Below are 15,055 nucleotides of genomic sequence, written 5' to 3' on the forward strand. Positions count from 1 at the left end.
GTGCTTTCGAAGGCTCCTACTCACTCAATAATAGCCCCTTGGGCCTTGGGTGCTATTGTGCCTATAGTAGACCGATATAGTCCGGCTCTCTGGGTGGTTCGTCAGCTTGCATGCACTTCCTGCACCGATGCTGTTGGTGTTGCCGGCAGCGCGCCTATGGGGAGCTGCGGGGAACTTGGACACCTTGGAAGACGGGGAAGCAAAGAGCAAAATGGTTGGCTGCTCAAAGATCCAAGTGATTCAGGCCAGAGGTGGCATCCAGACGTACAGTGTCGTGACGTCGATGAACCAATCTGTCCACTGTAGGGTAGCTGAAAGGTTCCCCTCGTGTGTGCTGGCACTGCTGCTGATGCGATGCAGGGCCGGTATGTCGGCAGGTTATTGATCGGTGTACGTCCCCGACGTCGGGACCTGTGCGGTGACTGACAGGCATGCAAGACATTAGATGGCAGTGCGCCAAGACGTCCGAGTCTAATGTAAAGTTGAGTCACAATCCAAGATCCGACGAAGATAGGTACCCAGATGGCCTGATAAGTCGCCGTGAGACGTGAGAGGTCCTGAGCCGACTCGCTGGCCGCCGGCACACAACCGAGAGCAGAAGCGGGTGAGCTGATTCCGCACGGAACAAAAGATATCATTGTTTCGCTAATGAAGCGTCGGTATCGAACCAATGACGCCGCCGAGTCCAAGCATATGGGGAGTCCAGGCCGAAAAGTACCCGTCCGCGCTACCAACTGTGACCAGCTCACGCAATGCCGTTGCGATCTTGCTCGGTAATCTTGTAGTCGTCGAGAACAAGTGATTGGGCCGGGGGACTCCTATCTGGCCTAGAAGCGGAATAAAGGTCAAGGTGTACGCGATTTGAAGATTGAATTAGATAATCGTCCAAACGACTCTCTATAGGGCAACGCCAATGTGCAATCATGTCGCAGGTGGCCGGCGGGCTGCGTCACACAAGGGCGGGAGATTACCAAAAGCCGACATGCCTATTCGCAGGCCCCTTGAACAGAAAAAGTTGGTGGTGCACTGCCCGGTATTGGTTTACGCGGGGAGGAAAGACTGGGAATTCATGACGAGGTCCGATTTGCTTCCGTACGGAAGGTATGGCTCTCACTTATTCGGTGAGAAAGCTTAGCTAGATGACGCTCATCTTGACGATCTCCAGAGGGCACATGGCCGGCGTGGGCAATGCACTGCAAGACATTGGTCAAAGGTCGGCGCAGCGTCTTGTGTTTGTTTGCTTGCGACATCATCCAGCGAGATCGCCCCAGGATACGATGTCCACAGCGACCTGGCGTGGCTTGGCTTTGACAAGACAAAATGAAGCGACATCGCAGTGATATCTTGGTGTGAGAGCGCAGGTATGCTTACTTGTCGAGTGGCTTGCGTCTTAGCTCGGTTCGAGGACGGGGCGGATGAGTTGGCAACGGTTCGTTGGGTTTCTCGCTCTGCATCGGACCGCGAGAGCTCAAACCTTGTCAGGATTCGAAGTTGATGCGGCAGCCAGTGTTGTCATCTGTCATGTCTCACGACGCAATTGCGCGGGGTAATTGGTCGGTCTCGAAAGAAGCTAGAGCGAGGAAGACAAACATAAATATGTAGCTGCTTCGAAAACGCGAGCGTCAAAGCGGTAAGACAAGAGCTGGTGTGAAAGTCAAGGTCCTTCCCTCCGGTTGCTAGCCAAATGGAAAAAAACGAGGCGGGCAGAAGGAGGGAAGAAGACAAGACTAGGTAGTTCAATGGGTGTCGTGCATATAGGTAGCGCCAGCCCAGGTCTTGGGCCATCGCTTTCCTGGGGAAGGTGAGCACGTCAGGTAAGGTACAGAGAGGTAAGGTAAGGTACCTACCCACCTTAGTACCTTAGGCGGGAGGGGGGTGCGCTGAACAGAAGTCGCTTCATAACATCTAGAGGTTTGATACCTTATGCTTTAATAAAATAATAATGCCCTTACTAGTCACTGCCTACGTATATAATACAGTTCAACATTAACGTGACGGTAAACACGCGCCTTTTTCTCTTTTAGAGGTGCTGATCCAGCAGAGATCTCAAGGGTTCAAGGAAGTCCAGCAATAGTCACCTAGATTAGAGAGTAATTAAAGGCTTTTTTTAATATTCGTATCAATTGCTGGTACAATAAAGGGCCAGACTGCCAACGGAGGGACCCCATAGGGACGTACCCCCTCTAAGTGGCAGCTAGACAGAGCTGTGTCCATCGTACCCCCTTCCCGGGGAGGTACTTTTCACCTGGCCCTGAAGAGAACCTGCGCACGAGGTAAGGTACGCTGCAATGGCGATGACCAACGCAACTTGGGTACGAAAAGTCGCAAGGAGGGAGCCGCTGAACCGGATTTGGAGACAACGTCCAGTGTTTCTGCTCTTTTCCTTTCCCTGAAGAACTAAAGAAAAAGTACCACACATGAGGGTACCCCACCTCCCCAATCCATCCTCCTCCTCCTCCTCCTCCTCCTCCTCCTCCTCTTCACTCTCCTAGGTACCTTACACCTCGTCAACCCCCTCTTCACGCATCCACGGACAGTCGCACACACCTCGCTCCATCACCCTGGCTTTGCCCACATGCACCAGCTTACAGCTCGGCATAGGCAGTCAAGTAGCTGCTGGGAGTACTGTGCCTGACATGGGTCAGTGAAGGGTCCAAGGTGGGAGCAAAGAGGGAAAAAAGTGACAGAGAAAAAATAAGGGAATAATACTGGCCAACCCATTCTTGCATCCACCGGGCCACCCCTTTCCCCCCAGCTCATCACTACTTACCTACCAACCCAAGTCAGACGCCTACCTACCTTGGTATAAAGCTCTCACGTTCACCCTCCACCTTTTCTCATCAGTTCCCATTTACTCCCCAGCATAATAAATTATCTTGTAAGAACAACTTTATCACCTCGTACGATTCTACTCTTTCACCTCAGATATAAGAGATCTTGACCACTGCTATCCTGGAACGGACGGCGACCTTGCTTCTCAGAGACGAAAGCATCGAGAGGTCCTTCTCATAGCTGGATGCTGACAAGCTCAACACCATCACTACTCTTCAACTCTTCTCCGCTGTGCCTTGTCAAAGCTTCCTTGACTCCTGCCGGACTTGTAGTGAGCAACACCACCTCATCTCCTACCCTTGGGCCGCTTGACAAGGTCTGACGTCGTCTCCGTAACAGCATATTCTCGTCCATCTGCGACCGGCTTGCATCACTTGATCGCTAAGCTCACACGCACTCGAATTACTCTCCCCTTTTCGCACATTCTTCTTAGATCACCATGATGGCCCATCAAGAAGACAACATGCCCCCACAACATGGCTTCCAGAACGCCACGCCGAAACATCATTCCGTTGACAACTACTCGGAAGATCGCAGTCCGCAATACAAGGTCTCCAACGAGCCTGCCTCCTCCATCGCTGACCGTCGGGTCGCCCTCAATGTTTCACGCTCCGACCAAACATACACGTCGGATGTTGACGATGACGACGGCTTTGACATGATCTCTTACGGCGAGGTCACTGCCTCAAGGACTTCCTCGGAGACAACAGGCTCTGACGACACTGTCGTCAATTCGCTCGCTATTGTGGCAATGGCTGCAACTCCGGTTGTCCCTGGGTCTGCTCTGACCAAGGACAATATGAACCTCCTCGATACGCAGTTGCCCCTTGGTAACGTGAGCACATATCAGTGGATCTGGGGCCAGTCATGCCCTGGTGGCTTCGATATCAAGGACAACTCGTCCAAAGACAGCATGAAGGTCCACATCTCGCACTCGCGTGTTAGCAGGGCTACGGACGCACTCGAGAACGAGTACGGCATGGCCAACCACCCTTCCGAAGCTTTCATCGCTTGCGCCGGCGACTGGGCCGACGTTGCAGCCCGTCCCGCTGCACCCCATCTAGATCTCTAGTGTGATGATCTTGTTGGTTTCCTTCATGTCCGATGTCATGCGCCACCTTGCGTCTCGACTTGCCCCAACCCTTTCTTCGCTTTCCTTACCCCATGCCGAAATATTCGGGGAAGTAAGGGCGATGGAAGAGATCGCCAGTGGTCGGTCATGGCTACTCTTCAATTCCTTCTCTCGTTTTCCAACGCTTTGGCTCGGCGCTTCTTCTTGATTGATACTGTGGTAGATGGATGTTGTCCTAGGAATGTCGCTCACTAGTCGTTCGTTCGGTTGTAGTTGGGATTGTTTGGATGAACCACGTTCGTTTCTGGGCGGACTCGAGCCGCTCGCCCCTCTTCTTGTACACAGGTGCACATTGGTGTACAGTTGGAATGCCAATCATTGATCTTCGCTCCCATCCTCGTCATTGTTGCATTATCTCCCGTGACCAAGTCTCATAAACCTAGTCCCTCCTTCCCCGTTCGTCGCCGACCCCAAGATCTTCCCCAGGCCAGGGCAGCACCACTGGAGTGTACCCAAGCGGGGAAGACAGCGGCCCCAATGTGGGACTTGGGGAAACGGCGTTGCATCGCACGGGACGAACTGAACGAACTCATCTCCGGTCCCCAAATATCGCCACGATATTACATTGAATTTAGCCTGAACTTCAACCGGGTTGACCCCATTACCCAGCGCCCACCAGTTCCGCGTTACCGGATGGCCTCGCCATGCCAACATCGCGAGCGTTGCAATGGAAGCCCAATTGGAAAACAAAGTTATATTGAGGGACAGACGACGCAATGAAAACACCGAATTCCGTACCTGGGTGCCTGTATAAGACTCACGGTCTCCTCTTCGTTTCGAGCCCGGAAACCAGAGTGATAGACCTGTAGCCAGCCCTCGTTTCTCAGTAGCTTGCCACAATGATCCCCTCCTTCAAGACGGCCTTTACGGCCTTGCTCTTCCTGTCGCCTCTGGCAGAAGCACGCCCCCAATACTCCACGCGAGATGAGAGGGAATGGGTCACTGTCTGGGGAACGATGCCCCAGCTGGTTGAGCCGGGCAACCTACCCCCAACCCCATTTGTAAGTTATCTCCTTATCAGACCTCAATGATACCCTTAGAAGCGACCCCTGACTCTCCCCAGAACGAGACAGGCCGAGTCTTCCGCGATGCGACCCTTCGCCAGACCGTCAAGGTCTCCCTTGCGGCCTCAACCCTCCGCCTGCAGATCAGCAACGCCTTTGGCGGCTCAGACCTCCCCATAACATCCGTGACCATTGGCCGAACGGCGAACAACACAGCCGGCACGAGCGGCGTCGACGCCAACTCCCTCCAAGTCGTCACCTTCTCGGGCAGCGGCGGCTTCGTCGTTCCCAACGGCGCCGTCGTCTTTTCGGACCCGATCAACCTCACCGTCGAAGCGCAGTCCATCGTCTCCGTCACAATCTACCTCGCCAATGGCCAGTCGACCAACAGCATCACCGGCCACCCGGGCAGCCGCACCACGTCTTTCCTCGTGCGCGGGAACCATGTCGCCGACCACGACCTCGTTGCCGCCAGCAACGCAACCACGACCGCGACCACGACAGATCACTGGTACCTCATCAGCGCCCTCGAGGGCTGGGTTCCAAAGGGCGCTTCGGCGGTCGCCATCGTAGGCGACTCCATCAGCGACGGCAGGGGCTCAACGACCAACGTGAACAACCGTTGGCCCGACAGGCTCCTCGCGCGGATGCAAAACGATTCTTCCACGCAGGACATCGCCATTGTCAACGAGGCCGCGGGCGGAAACCGCGTCCTGGCCGACGGTCTGGGCCCCAACGGTCTCGGCCGCATCGACAGGGACGTCGTCGCGCAGTCGGGTATCATGTATGCCATTGTCTTCATCGGCGTCAACGACATTGGCACAGCGGCCAACACGACCGCCGCGCAGGAGGCGGTGGGTGACCGGCTCATCGCCGCGTACGATCAGATCGTCACGCGGCTTCACCGGTTCAATATCGCGGTATTCGGGGCGACCATCACGCCGCTGACGGGAGACGGGCAGCCGTACTCTGATCCACAGAGGGAGAAGACGCGGCAGAGTGTGAATAAATGGATTCGGAATAGCGGGCGGTACGATGCCGTAATCGACTTTGACGCGATCGTAAGGGACCCCGCTGCGCCGGAGAAGTTGAAGGTCGAGTATGATTCGGGTGACCACTTGCACCTGAATCCGGCGGGGTATAAGGCCATGGCTGCTGGTATCAATCTCTCGCTGTTTGATAAGTTCAAGCACGGGGTGTCCAGCATGACTTAGGTACGGATCAAGGGCAGACTGCTCGGCAGTAAGATAGATAGATGAGGTGGCGTTGTTGGTGAGTCAGAGATCCTGTATAAGCGAACCCAACCTATAAGCGAAGTCAGGTTACCGGGGAGGGTTCGTCAGATAGTTGGCTGGGTACGTGCGACTTGATGATTGGGCCGCCAACGTAATTGGCCGTACGTGAAGCATTTGGAGCTTGCTCAACAGAGATTCTCGATAGCGGAAGGGGACGCCACAGATCTGTTCATGAATAACCAGCCATAGCAAGCTTGACCCAACCAAATCCTGTCTTTGACTTCTTTTCTCATGCTTCAACACTCTCCTTATCGGGGGAATAAAAAAACTAGAAGGAAAAGTCCAATAATGAGCAAAAGAAAAGGGAAGGAATGGAAGGGGGAACACTGACCTGTTTCTTCACGCCCGTGTCAGAATCGAATACCTAGAGCGCCCCTTGGTAGCCAGCACTTCTACTTCATTGGAGTATTTGTTTCAGAGTTGGTATCACTCTGCCAGACGCCTTCGATAGAGGAGGCCCTGGTTATACTTACGAGTGGGTGCTGGTGACGGGAACGGCGTTGGGATGTCATATATACTGGATAGGTAAGAAACATGGAAGGAAAGATCGGTGAAGTGTCCGCATGACGGCGCTTCCTTCTTTTGTGTCACTTCCGCGTTCCCAAGGCAGGTACTCATCTACTCAGACGAAGGGCCTCGGGCCAAGATTGGCACGTACGTCCCTCTGACATCACTGGAACTCATTATTGTATTGTATGTACATCTTACGGAACTCAATAGTGTGGGCAGAAGCAGTATGTCTACCACAGGTGTACCGCCATGTGCGACATGTGATTAGATTATGTCAGATAACGAACTTTATACCAAGATTTCTGTTGTAATTTTGCATTAATTATCAAGTCGATTTCCGCAGTTTGAGCTAAAGTATAAATATCTACAAAGAACATTGAGCTAATAATAAAGCCATATCAAATATTCACCAAGGGGGCCCTAGACTGCTTCATGCAACTTTTTCATCACAAGTATTGAAAGTTGTGACGTTTGTTTACCAGTCAGCCTCCTGAATCTCGAGGACAGCAACACCCGCAACGGTGTTCTCATCAGAGACCTTGGTGCTGTTGCCGTCGGCGGTGCTGAGAACGGCGTAGACCTGGCCCTCAGGGCCCTCGGGCAGCTGGTCGACAATGTACTGCGGGAACATGTCAGTATGGAAACGAAGACCAAGGGTAGTATTTGAAAGAAAGGCGGACTTACATCGTTACCACTGATGGCGACCTCGGAGTAGTAGGTGTCAAGACCAGAGAAGAAGACAGCGTAGACGGTAGCCCCGGCAGGGACAAGCTGGGCGTCGCTGGCGGCCTTGTACGCACCCTCAAAGAGGGCACCGTGGGAGGTCGAGGTGGGGGAGACGGTCAGCTTGGGGAAGGCCTTGAAGGGGAGGGCGGGGGTTCCCGGCGCGAAGGCGACGACGAACTGGGAGGCGAGGGAGTGGACCTGGTTGAAGTCGAGGGGTGTGTCAAACGGCGTGGGGAAGGGCTTCTCGCGGAGGGCGGCGCGGATGTAGGAGGAGTGGCGGGCCTCAACGGTCAGGATGCTGCCGGCGACGGGGATGTAGGCCTTGTTTGCGATGACAGCGGCCGCGCCGAGGTAGGCGGACACACCGACGCCCTCGAGGACGGAGGCGAGGGCGAGGAAAGAGTCTGCGTCGGAGACGGGGAAGTCAAAGGTCGGCTCTGGGATGGCGGAGGCGCCGAGGGCGTTCTTGAGGAAGTCGACGTGGGTCTGGGTGTTTGTCGGGCGTTAGTTTAGATACATCCCAGTGAAGCAGTATTGTGTTGATTCTCAGGGTCTACTATCCAGAGGTTTGGGTTGGGTGTGTTGGGGCATAAGCCTTTACCTTCTCGTCCTCATAGATGGTCTTGAGGTTCTTGTAGAACTTCTCTCCAACCTCACCGGCGTACTTGCAGAAGTCGGCCTCAGTGTAGTTCGCCAAGCCCTCCTCGTAGAACTTGCGCTCAAGGTACTCAAGGGTAAGAGCGTAGCTAGTATACTCATGTTAGATGAGGCCAGACAATTGCTTCCGCAGAATAGATTTACTTCAGAATAGTGATATCGCCACCAGGAAGGGGGTCATAGTTGGCCTTCTTCTCCAGAGGGGCGCCGAGGATGGAGGCGGCGGACGCGGCCGCGAGGATGATGGATGAGGTGCGCATATTTTGTGTACTGTATTAGATGGAGTTGGAGGGATGAAGTGACTATGTGCCTGTGTGTAATAGATTCACGAGAAGAGTTGATAATTTGTTGGTAAGGAAGGACTGTTGGTGAGATGGCTGTACCTACTCAAGACTCTTCCCCATCCATGTCGCCCGCCCTGCTGCTGTTATATATATCAGATACTGTGAGCACCATCTTGTCAACAACATGACGCCTTGTGATAAACTTTGCAACAAGATTACTCAGAGACAACCCGCTTTTCACAGGAATATGCTTACTGCACTCTAAATGCTGCTCCCTCGGATAGACCCTTCCCATGGAGCTATGGGAAAGGATATGAGACGAACGCACGCTAGCGTGGTAGTACCTCGGAAACTCACGAACATTCCCAGAGAGATGATGGTGATCTCGTCATGGAGAGGGACAGTGGCGAGATCTGTGGAGTGGTAACAGCCGTATCACGGCTATGGAAGAACCAGGAGCCCTACTGCCCGACTTTGAAGAAGAACCACTAATACCAGTCCAGTAGTCTGACTGCATGTAGTGCTAGCGTGCATAGAGGGCTTCTCAATTTCTTCCTCCGTACATAGTAGAGAAGGAATCCACTTCAAAAGCCTTGGTTGGTTGAGATTCAGCCGAGCTGAATTCCAGACCATGTGAGGAATGAATAGCAAAGAACCCAATGGCATGTTGGACGCGAAGGACATTGGCACTGCGATCTGATAGTCTTGGCTTGTCTCGGACCAAGACAGTCGCCAGGAGCCGAACTTTAGCCTGGTGGCTTTCCTCGTTCCCGGGCTCAAGCTCGTCGGATGGCGAGCATTCCGGCACTGTTAGTGTGCGGGGGAGAAAGGTGGTCCGCATCATGCATTTTGTTGTTGCACGCTGGTCAAATCTCAATGAACCCGTGGAGAGTGTGATCAGATCAAGGAAACGGGGCTACGATCGACACTATTTCAAAGAAAAATAAGCTTGTATTCTTCCAGCGTTAATATAGCGAATGCGACAGCATTGAATTCCCGGCACAATGACTTGCCGGTTCTGCCAGACCCCAGTTCGGAAGCAAACGATTCGACATCACAGGTTAGCCTTCACATCCCCGCCGTACCGAACCTGCCGAAGGATGGAGGGCTTGAGCTCGGAGAGAGTCTTGAAGCCGGACAGTCCCATGGTCAGGTCCAGATCTGCGAGTAGTCCAGCAATGACAGCCTTCGCGCCCTCTTTACCCGCAATGCCCAGGCCGTATATGGCGGGTCTGCCAACGAAGACAGCCTTAGCCCCCAAAGAGAGGGCCTTGACAATGTCCGCCCCAGTTCGGATCCCGGAATCGAACATAACCGTGAGCTTGTCGCCCACGGCTTCCACAATCTCCGGAAGCACCTCCAGCGAAGCGACCCCACCATCGAGCTGTCGACCGCCGTGGTTGCTGACGATGATGCCCGACACGCCGTGCTCGACAGCGAGCTTGGCGTCCTCGACGCTCAACACGCCTTTAAGAACGATGGGCCCGTCCCAGTTCTTCTTCAACAGCGCTAGATCCTTCCAAGAATGGTGATCACCGGGGAAGGCCTGGCTGATCCAGTACCGGGAGGCGCTAATGATGTTATCCTCCACCTGGTCGCCGTCGTTCTGCTCAGAGAACTTCTTGCGGAAGACGGGATCGCTGAAGCCAACCGAGTTCCCCGTGCCCGTGATGAAGGGGAGATATGCCTGGTCGAGATCTGCAGGTCGCCAAGCCACGGTCACGGTGTCGAGAGTCACGACGAGGACCTTGTACCCGTTGGCCCTGGCGCGCCTGAGGATCGAGCCCGTAATATCATTGTCCATGGGCCAGTACAGCTGGAACCACCGGTGCTGGTCGCCGCAGACTTTGGCGACCTCTTCGATGGTTGAGGTTGCCGCCGTGCTCAACGTGTACGGCACTTGCAGCTCAGCGCAGGCGGCAGCCAGACCTAATTCCTTGTCCTCATGGAAAATGCTCTGGACCCCGATTGGAGCCATCAAAAGGGGAGACTCTGAGCTTGTTGTCTTAGAATAATGTCTCACTTCGAAATTGGTTTGGCATCTGCAACGTACCATAAGTTGCGCCAAACAACTCAGTTCTCAAATCCCGAGGATTGCTCGGTCTCAGGAAGCGTGGGACGATTTTCCACTGGCGAAAGGCCAGGCGGTTCGCGTCCATGGTTGACAGCTCCCCGGCCCCTCCGAAGACGTAGTTGAAAGACTTGGGGTCCATGGCCTTTTGGGCCTGGGCCTGCAAGCCGTTGGGATCCGTCGTCACAACGGGCAATTGGCCTGCCATTATGGCATTCTGATAGATGCTGACGGCGTATGCCGAGTAAGGGGTCCGTTCATCTCCGTCGCCTGAGTCTGCCATTGTGAAGAGGTAAGAGCTCGTAGAAATTTGGAGGAAACCAAGGAGGTTTGATTGGTTCAGATACGTATGCCGTTTTATCTCAGCGTGTCTAGAAATTGAACAACGATGGATCGCGGGGATGGCATTGGCGTCTTGAAATACTCTGAAAAGTGTCAGATGCTTAAGTTCCCCGATCGGGACCCTCGGCCCTCCGTGTTCCTCGTCATAGTAACATTAGGAAGCGAGCATTCTCCGTCGGACTGTTCGTATAATCGGGAACACGGCAGCAGCGGAACGACCGGCAGGTTGTCTACCAGGATCCCAAGGTAAAGTATCTGCGGGCAATTCAGAAAGAAATAAACCAGTAGCAACTTTCTGTATCACAAAAAGTCAAGGAAATAGACTTGTTGGTTAGAAAGAAGCTATGTAAAGAAGGTGATGACAATGGGAGAATCAGGTAGATAGAAAGATACCTTGACCCCAGCTTCTTTCCGTGGCGCCTGTGCGTATCCTCTTATCTGCGCTCCATGTAGCTCCATACCTACCTTAGCCCCACCCTCGGCTAGACCCCACCATCGAAGTCAATTAGCACCCCGCGATTCTTCCTTTCTTGAGTATCCCGCGATCCAAAGTCGACCTCGAAATCGCGTTACCAACACCGCTGCCGAACCTAGCCGCACCATGTTATAGCACCCACTCTTGATTGCATACGCATAGAAGCCAGCAACAATGGACATTGACGATATCCTACGCGAGGTCGACCCGGTCTCGTACTCGATTCCTTCAGAGACACGCGACTTACAGGCTCTGACGCGTGCTTGGGTAGCAGAGCGGTCCGCCCCAGAACTTCTAGAGTGTGTGCCTGCCTTCCGTTGCCCAGCCTCTCTCCAACGGACGATACGCGACTATACAACATGCTGACTTGCGACACCTCAGGTGGCCTGCCGATGGTCTCTTTGAGCGCGTCAACGACCGCATCAAACGCCAAATCGAAAAGGTCGAGGACATGACGGGTGACATGGACCCCAAGACCAACTTCGCCCTCATTGTCATACAGACTGAGCTAGAGCGCTTCAAGTTCCTCGTCAGAAGCTTCCTTCGCGCTCGAATTGCAAAGGTACAAAGTCTCTGCAGCGCTCCAACCGAACCCGGCGCATGTCCATTGGCACGAAGACTCAATGGCTAACAGTCTACTCTGCTACTGTAGATCGATAAACATGCGCTCCACTACCTCTCGTCACCGGCTCTTCGCGCCCGTCTTTCCGAAACAGAACTCGCCTACGCAACCCGCCATCAAGCACTACTACATAACCACTACCTTTCCTCCTTCCTCTCCTCCTTCCCACCAAACCTACAGAATCTCAACGATACAGCCGGCAACATCAGCATGATCGACGGGCCAGATCTCGATACTGCAGTCTTCATCCGTATGTTGCGAGACACAGTAGTGGAAGGGAAAGGAACGGACTCGGACGGCTCTGTGCTAGCGAAGACAGGGGACATCTTGATCTTGAGATGGTCTAGCGCAAAGCCTGTCGTTGATGACGAGAACGCTGAGCTAGTCTGATGCTTCCTGCCAGCTTGTAGAAAGGAAGCAAACAGTCTCGTCACTGGGTAGTGGTTTGGATCAAACGGTTAGAAGACGGCGAGACGTGACTATGAGGATAATCTGCCTGCGATTAAGCATCCACAGGGCTTGCCCGGATGTCAGCGGTAGAGTTGCTCACTAGTCTAGGATAGATCCGGATATTATACCGCATATCACGGTATAGGACTATCCTGCCACGACGGCTATGCGAATTACTTGCCTAGTTCGGACTCGGGCTGAGACTGCCTCAGGAGAACGCAGGTTCGAGTCTTTTTGACTGCTCAAAAAGCCGTGTAGGAATTGAGGAGCCTCCCTACTCCTTGAGTCCTTGCTTTGAGTCTGCGCCGTCAATGGCAAGGCTTGTTTCGGCCAGCCAGATCTGAGCCGGAAGTTCTCACTTGTTGATGGGCATGATCGCACGTTGATGTGTCCAGGTTCTGGGGACAGATCATGGGAACGTCAACTTTATGTGACGTCTGGATGGTAGACAAACAGAGATGCTATCAAGGGCTAACAAGGACGCTTGGAGTAATGACCCTCTGGTAAGGATAGTTTCGTAGCTAGGGAATTTTTCCAAGATCAAAGGCTTTTGCTACCACAAATCATCTATAATAAGCAAATAGTATCTGAAGGATCCAAGTGTCAAGTAGAGGAATACCAAATCCGCTGGTCATTCTCTAACTCATGTAGGTAGCCTGCAGAATGCGGCACAACTAGACAGTAAATTAGGCCATGACCACAACTTCAAAGCCAAAGCTGTGCTATGATAAACTTCATCCACGGAACATTTTCATACCCGGCCAGTCAGCACGTGGCGAGTGCCTGAAGGGGACTCATCCCCCACTACAATCACATCACAGGCCCCACTAAAAGGCGATCGGCGGAGGTGACTTTAGCGGCAGATGTCACTGCTGTGGACGGGCAAGACCCGACCGCCCGTTCCCTAAACTCGACAATATCGCCGCTAAAGCACAGCACCAACGGCCACACACCTCAGTCACTTAGCCTCATTCAGAGAATTTTTTCGCAGATGACTCAACTTGACTATCCATCTCATCCACTTGATCTGCAAGAGCAGACCTTTTGTTGATACCCAATTAATCACATATGACAAGGAACTAGATTCTTCGTTTGATATTAGAGACAGCCATCTAGTTAGACCCTCTGCTGTCAACTTAGTCTCCTCCAACCTTTGGATTTTATGCAATCTCGACCCTGTTGTCTTGTTGCATTGGCTCTCATCCATCGTATAAGTCGCCAAATTGCAACTTCTAGCCACAACTGCCGACGACTACTTTCAACACAACACAACAGCAAAGGCACAATGGAGACCCGCATTGTGAAAGTTGATGCCCAAGGGCTTGGGAATTTCAGAGATGTGGAGGGACCAAAGAGGTTAAGCAACTGGGAAATCGCCAACTCCGCCTCCGGCGCATCCATAGCCGCCCTACGAGATGCCGCGGAACACCTGCGCACCAGGGACACGCCCGTGGCATTCCCAACCGAGACTGTCTACGGCCTCGGAGCTGACGCCACGAGAAGCGGCGCCGTCAAGGGCATCTACTCGGCCAAGGGTCGGCCATCAGACAATCCTTTGATATCGCACGTCTGCGATTTGGATATGTTGAGGGGGCTGCTGCAGTCCGAGAAGCAGACCAACGGCGATGCGTCAAAGGACCCGATTCCGGAAATTTATAAACCGCTCATCGAAAAGTTCTGGCCTGGACCCCTGACGATCCTGCTGAGGAATCCAGAGCCGAGCAAGCTCGCTCCCGAAGTCACGGCGGGTTTGGCGAGCTTTGGTGTGCGGATGCCGTCCTCGCCGCTGGCGTTGACGCTCATCAAGCTCGCCAACGTGCCGCTGGCGGCTCCCTCCGCCAACGCATCTACCAAACCGTCTCCCACGACAGCACAACACGTTTTCCACGATCTGGAAGGGCGCATCGAGCTCATCTTGGACGGTGGGGCTTGTCAGGTCGGTGTGGAGAGCACCGTCGTCGACGGTCTCTGCGACCCGCCCGTCGTCCTGAGACCGGGCGGCGTGGGCATGGAGGAGCTGCGAAGTTGTCCCGGCTGGGAGGGCGTCGTCAAGGCGTACAAAGACGAGAGCGAGATGGGCAAGTCGACGCCGCGGGCCCCTGGGATGAAGTACAAGCACTACAGCCCCAAAGCAAAGGTGGTGCTGTACGAGTGGGCTTGCGAGGCGGGGGCTGATGGCATCATCGCCGAGGATCTGCAAAAGGCGCTCATCCAGCAGAATGGCGACGTGACCGCTTCGAATGGCTCAGGGCCGATTTCGCTCAACATTGGCATCATTCGCACGAGGAGGTGGAAAATTGCGGGTGGTTTGCACCACGGCGCGTTGCAGGTCTCAAAGGTCCATGTTGACGGGGCCACGGAGGCCAATGTGAGGGACGAAGCAGCGTATGAGGTTCAAGAAGGCGAGCTCCAGGACGCAGAGAATAAGCCAATGGCGACGATTCTCGACATAGACCTGGGTGACGGCATCAAGGGGATCGCTCAGGGGCTATTCTCAGCTCTTAGGGATCTGGATAGAAGAGGTGCCAGCGTTATCTTCGTAGACGGCATCGACGACAGAAATGACATTGCAGAAGCGGTAATGAACAGGCTCCGCAAGGCGGCCTCCGAGATCCGAGCATAGACAGGGTTTGGACAAAATAGAATCAAGCATAA

The 15,055-nt window shown here is 53.8% G+C and overlaps 6 protein-coding genes across 6 annotated transcripts; 4 read left to right on the forward strand and 2 right to left on the reverse strand.

Moving 5' to 3' along the window:
• Positions 1-3,271: 3,271 nt before the first annotated feature.
• On the forward strand, positions 3,272-3,904 carry CORC01_08888 (uncharacterized protein; the record flags this gene model as incomplete). The annotated part of the gene is made up of 1 exon (XM_022620518.1): positions 3,272-3,904. One exon carries the CDS (start codon positions 3,272-3,274, stop codon positions 3,902-3,904), a length of 633 nt encoding a protein of 210 aa, XP_022472908.1.
• An 899-nt stretch (positions 3,905-4,803) lies between these two features.
• CORC01_08889 (GDSL-like Lipase/Acylhydrolase) lies at positions 4,804-6,182 on the forward strand (the record flags this gene model as incomplete). The annotated part of the gene is made up of 2 exons (XM_022620519.1): positions 4,804-4,965; positions 5,028-6,182. 2 exons carry the CDS (start codon positions 4,804-4,806, stop codon positions 6,180-6,182), a joined length of 1,317 nt encoding a protein of 438 aa, XP_022472909.1.
• Positions 6,183-7,248: 1,066 nt separating this feature from the next.
• On the reverse strand, positions 7,249-8,416 carry CORC01_08890 (uncharacterized protein; the record flags this gene model as incomplete). The annotated part of the gene is made up of 4 exons (XM_022620520.1): positions 7,249-7,392; positions 7,458-7,985; positions 8,101-8,245; positions 8,301-8,416. The coding sequence occupies 4 exons, from the start codon at positions 8,414-8,416 to the stop codon at positions 7,249-7,251; spliced, it is 933 nt and encodes a 310-aa protein (XP_022472910.1).
• Positions 8,417-9,494: 1,078 nt separating this feature from the next.
• CORC01_08891 (FMN-dependent dehydrogenase) lies at positions 9,495-10,794 on the reverse strand (the record flags this gene model as incomplete). The annotated part of the gene is made up of 2 exons (XM_022620521.1): positions 9,495-10,432; positions 10,494-10,794. The coding sequence occupies 2 exons, from the start codon at positions 10,792-10,794 to the stop codon at positions 9,495-9,497; spliced, it is 1,239 nt and encodes a 412-aa protein (XP_022472911.1).
• A 708-nt stretch (positions 10,795-11,502) lies between these two features.
• CORC01_08892 (uncharacterized protein) lies at positions 11,503-12,340 on the forward strand (the record flags this gene model as incomplete). The annotated part of the gene is made up of 3 exons (XM_022620522.1): positions 11,503-11,627; positions 11,710-11,890; positions 11,981-12,340. The coding sequence occupies 3 exons, from the start codon at positions 11,503-11,505 to the stop codon at positions 12,338-12,340; spliced, it is 666 nt and encodes a 221-aa protein (XP_022472912.1).
• A 1,345-nt stretch (positions 12,341-13,685) lies between these two features.
• Positions 13,686-15,023, forward strand: CORC01_08893 (yrdC protein; the record flags this gene model as incomplete). Its single annotated transcript, XM_022620523.1, has 1 exon — positions 13,686-15,023. The coding sequence occupies one exon, from the start codon at positions 13,686-13,688 to the stop codon at positions 15,021-15,023; it is 1,338 nt and encodes a 445-aa protein (XP_022472913.1).
• Positions 15,024-15,055: the final 32 nt, after the last annotated feature.

The sequence above is a fragment of the Colletotrichum orchidophilum genome (genome assembly GCF_001831195.1).
Source record: "Colletotrichum orchidophilum strain IMI 309357 chromosome Unknown Scaffold_78.1, whole genome shotgun sequence".
NCBI lineage: Eukaryota > Fungi > Ascomycota > Sordariomycetes > Glomerellales > Glomerellaceae > Colletotrichum > Colletotrichum orchidophilum.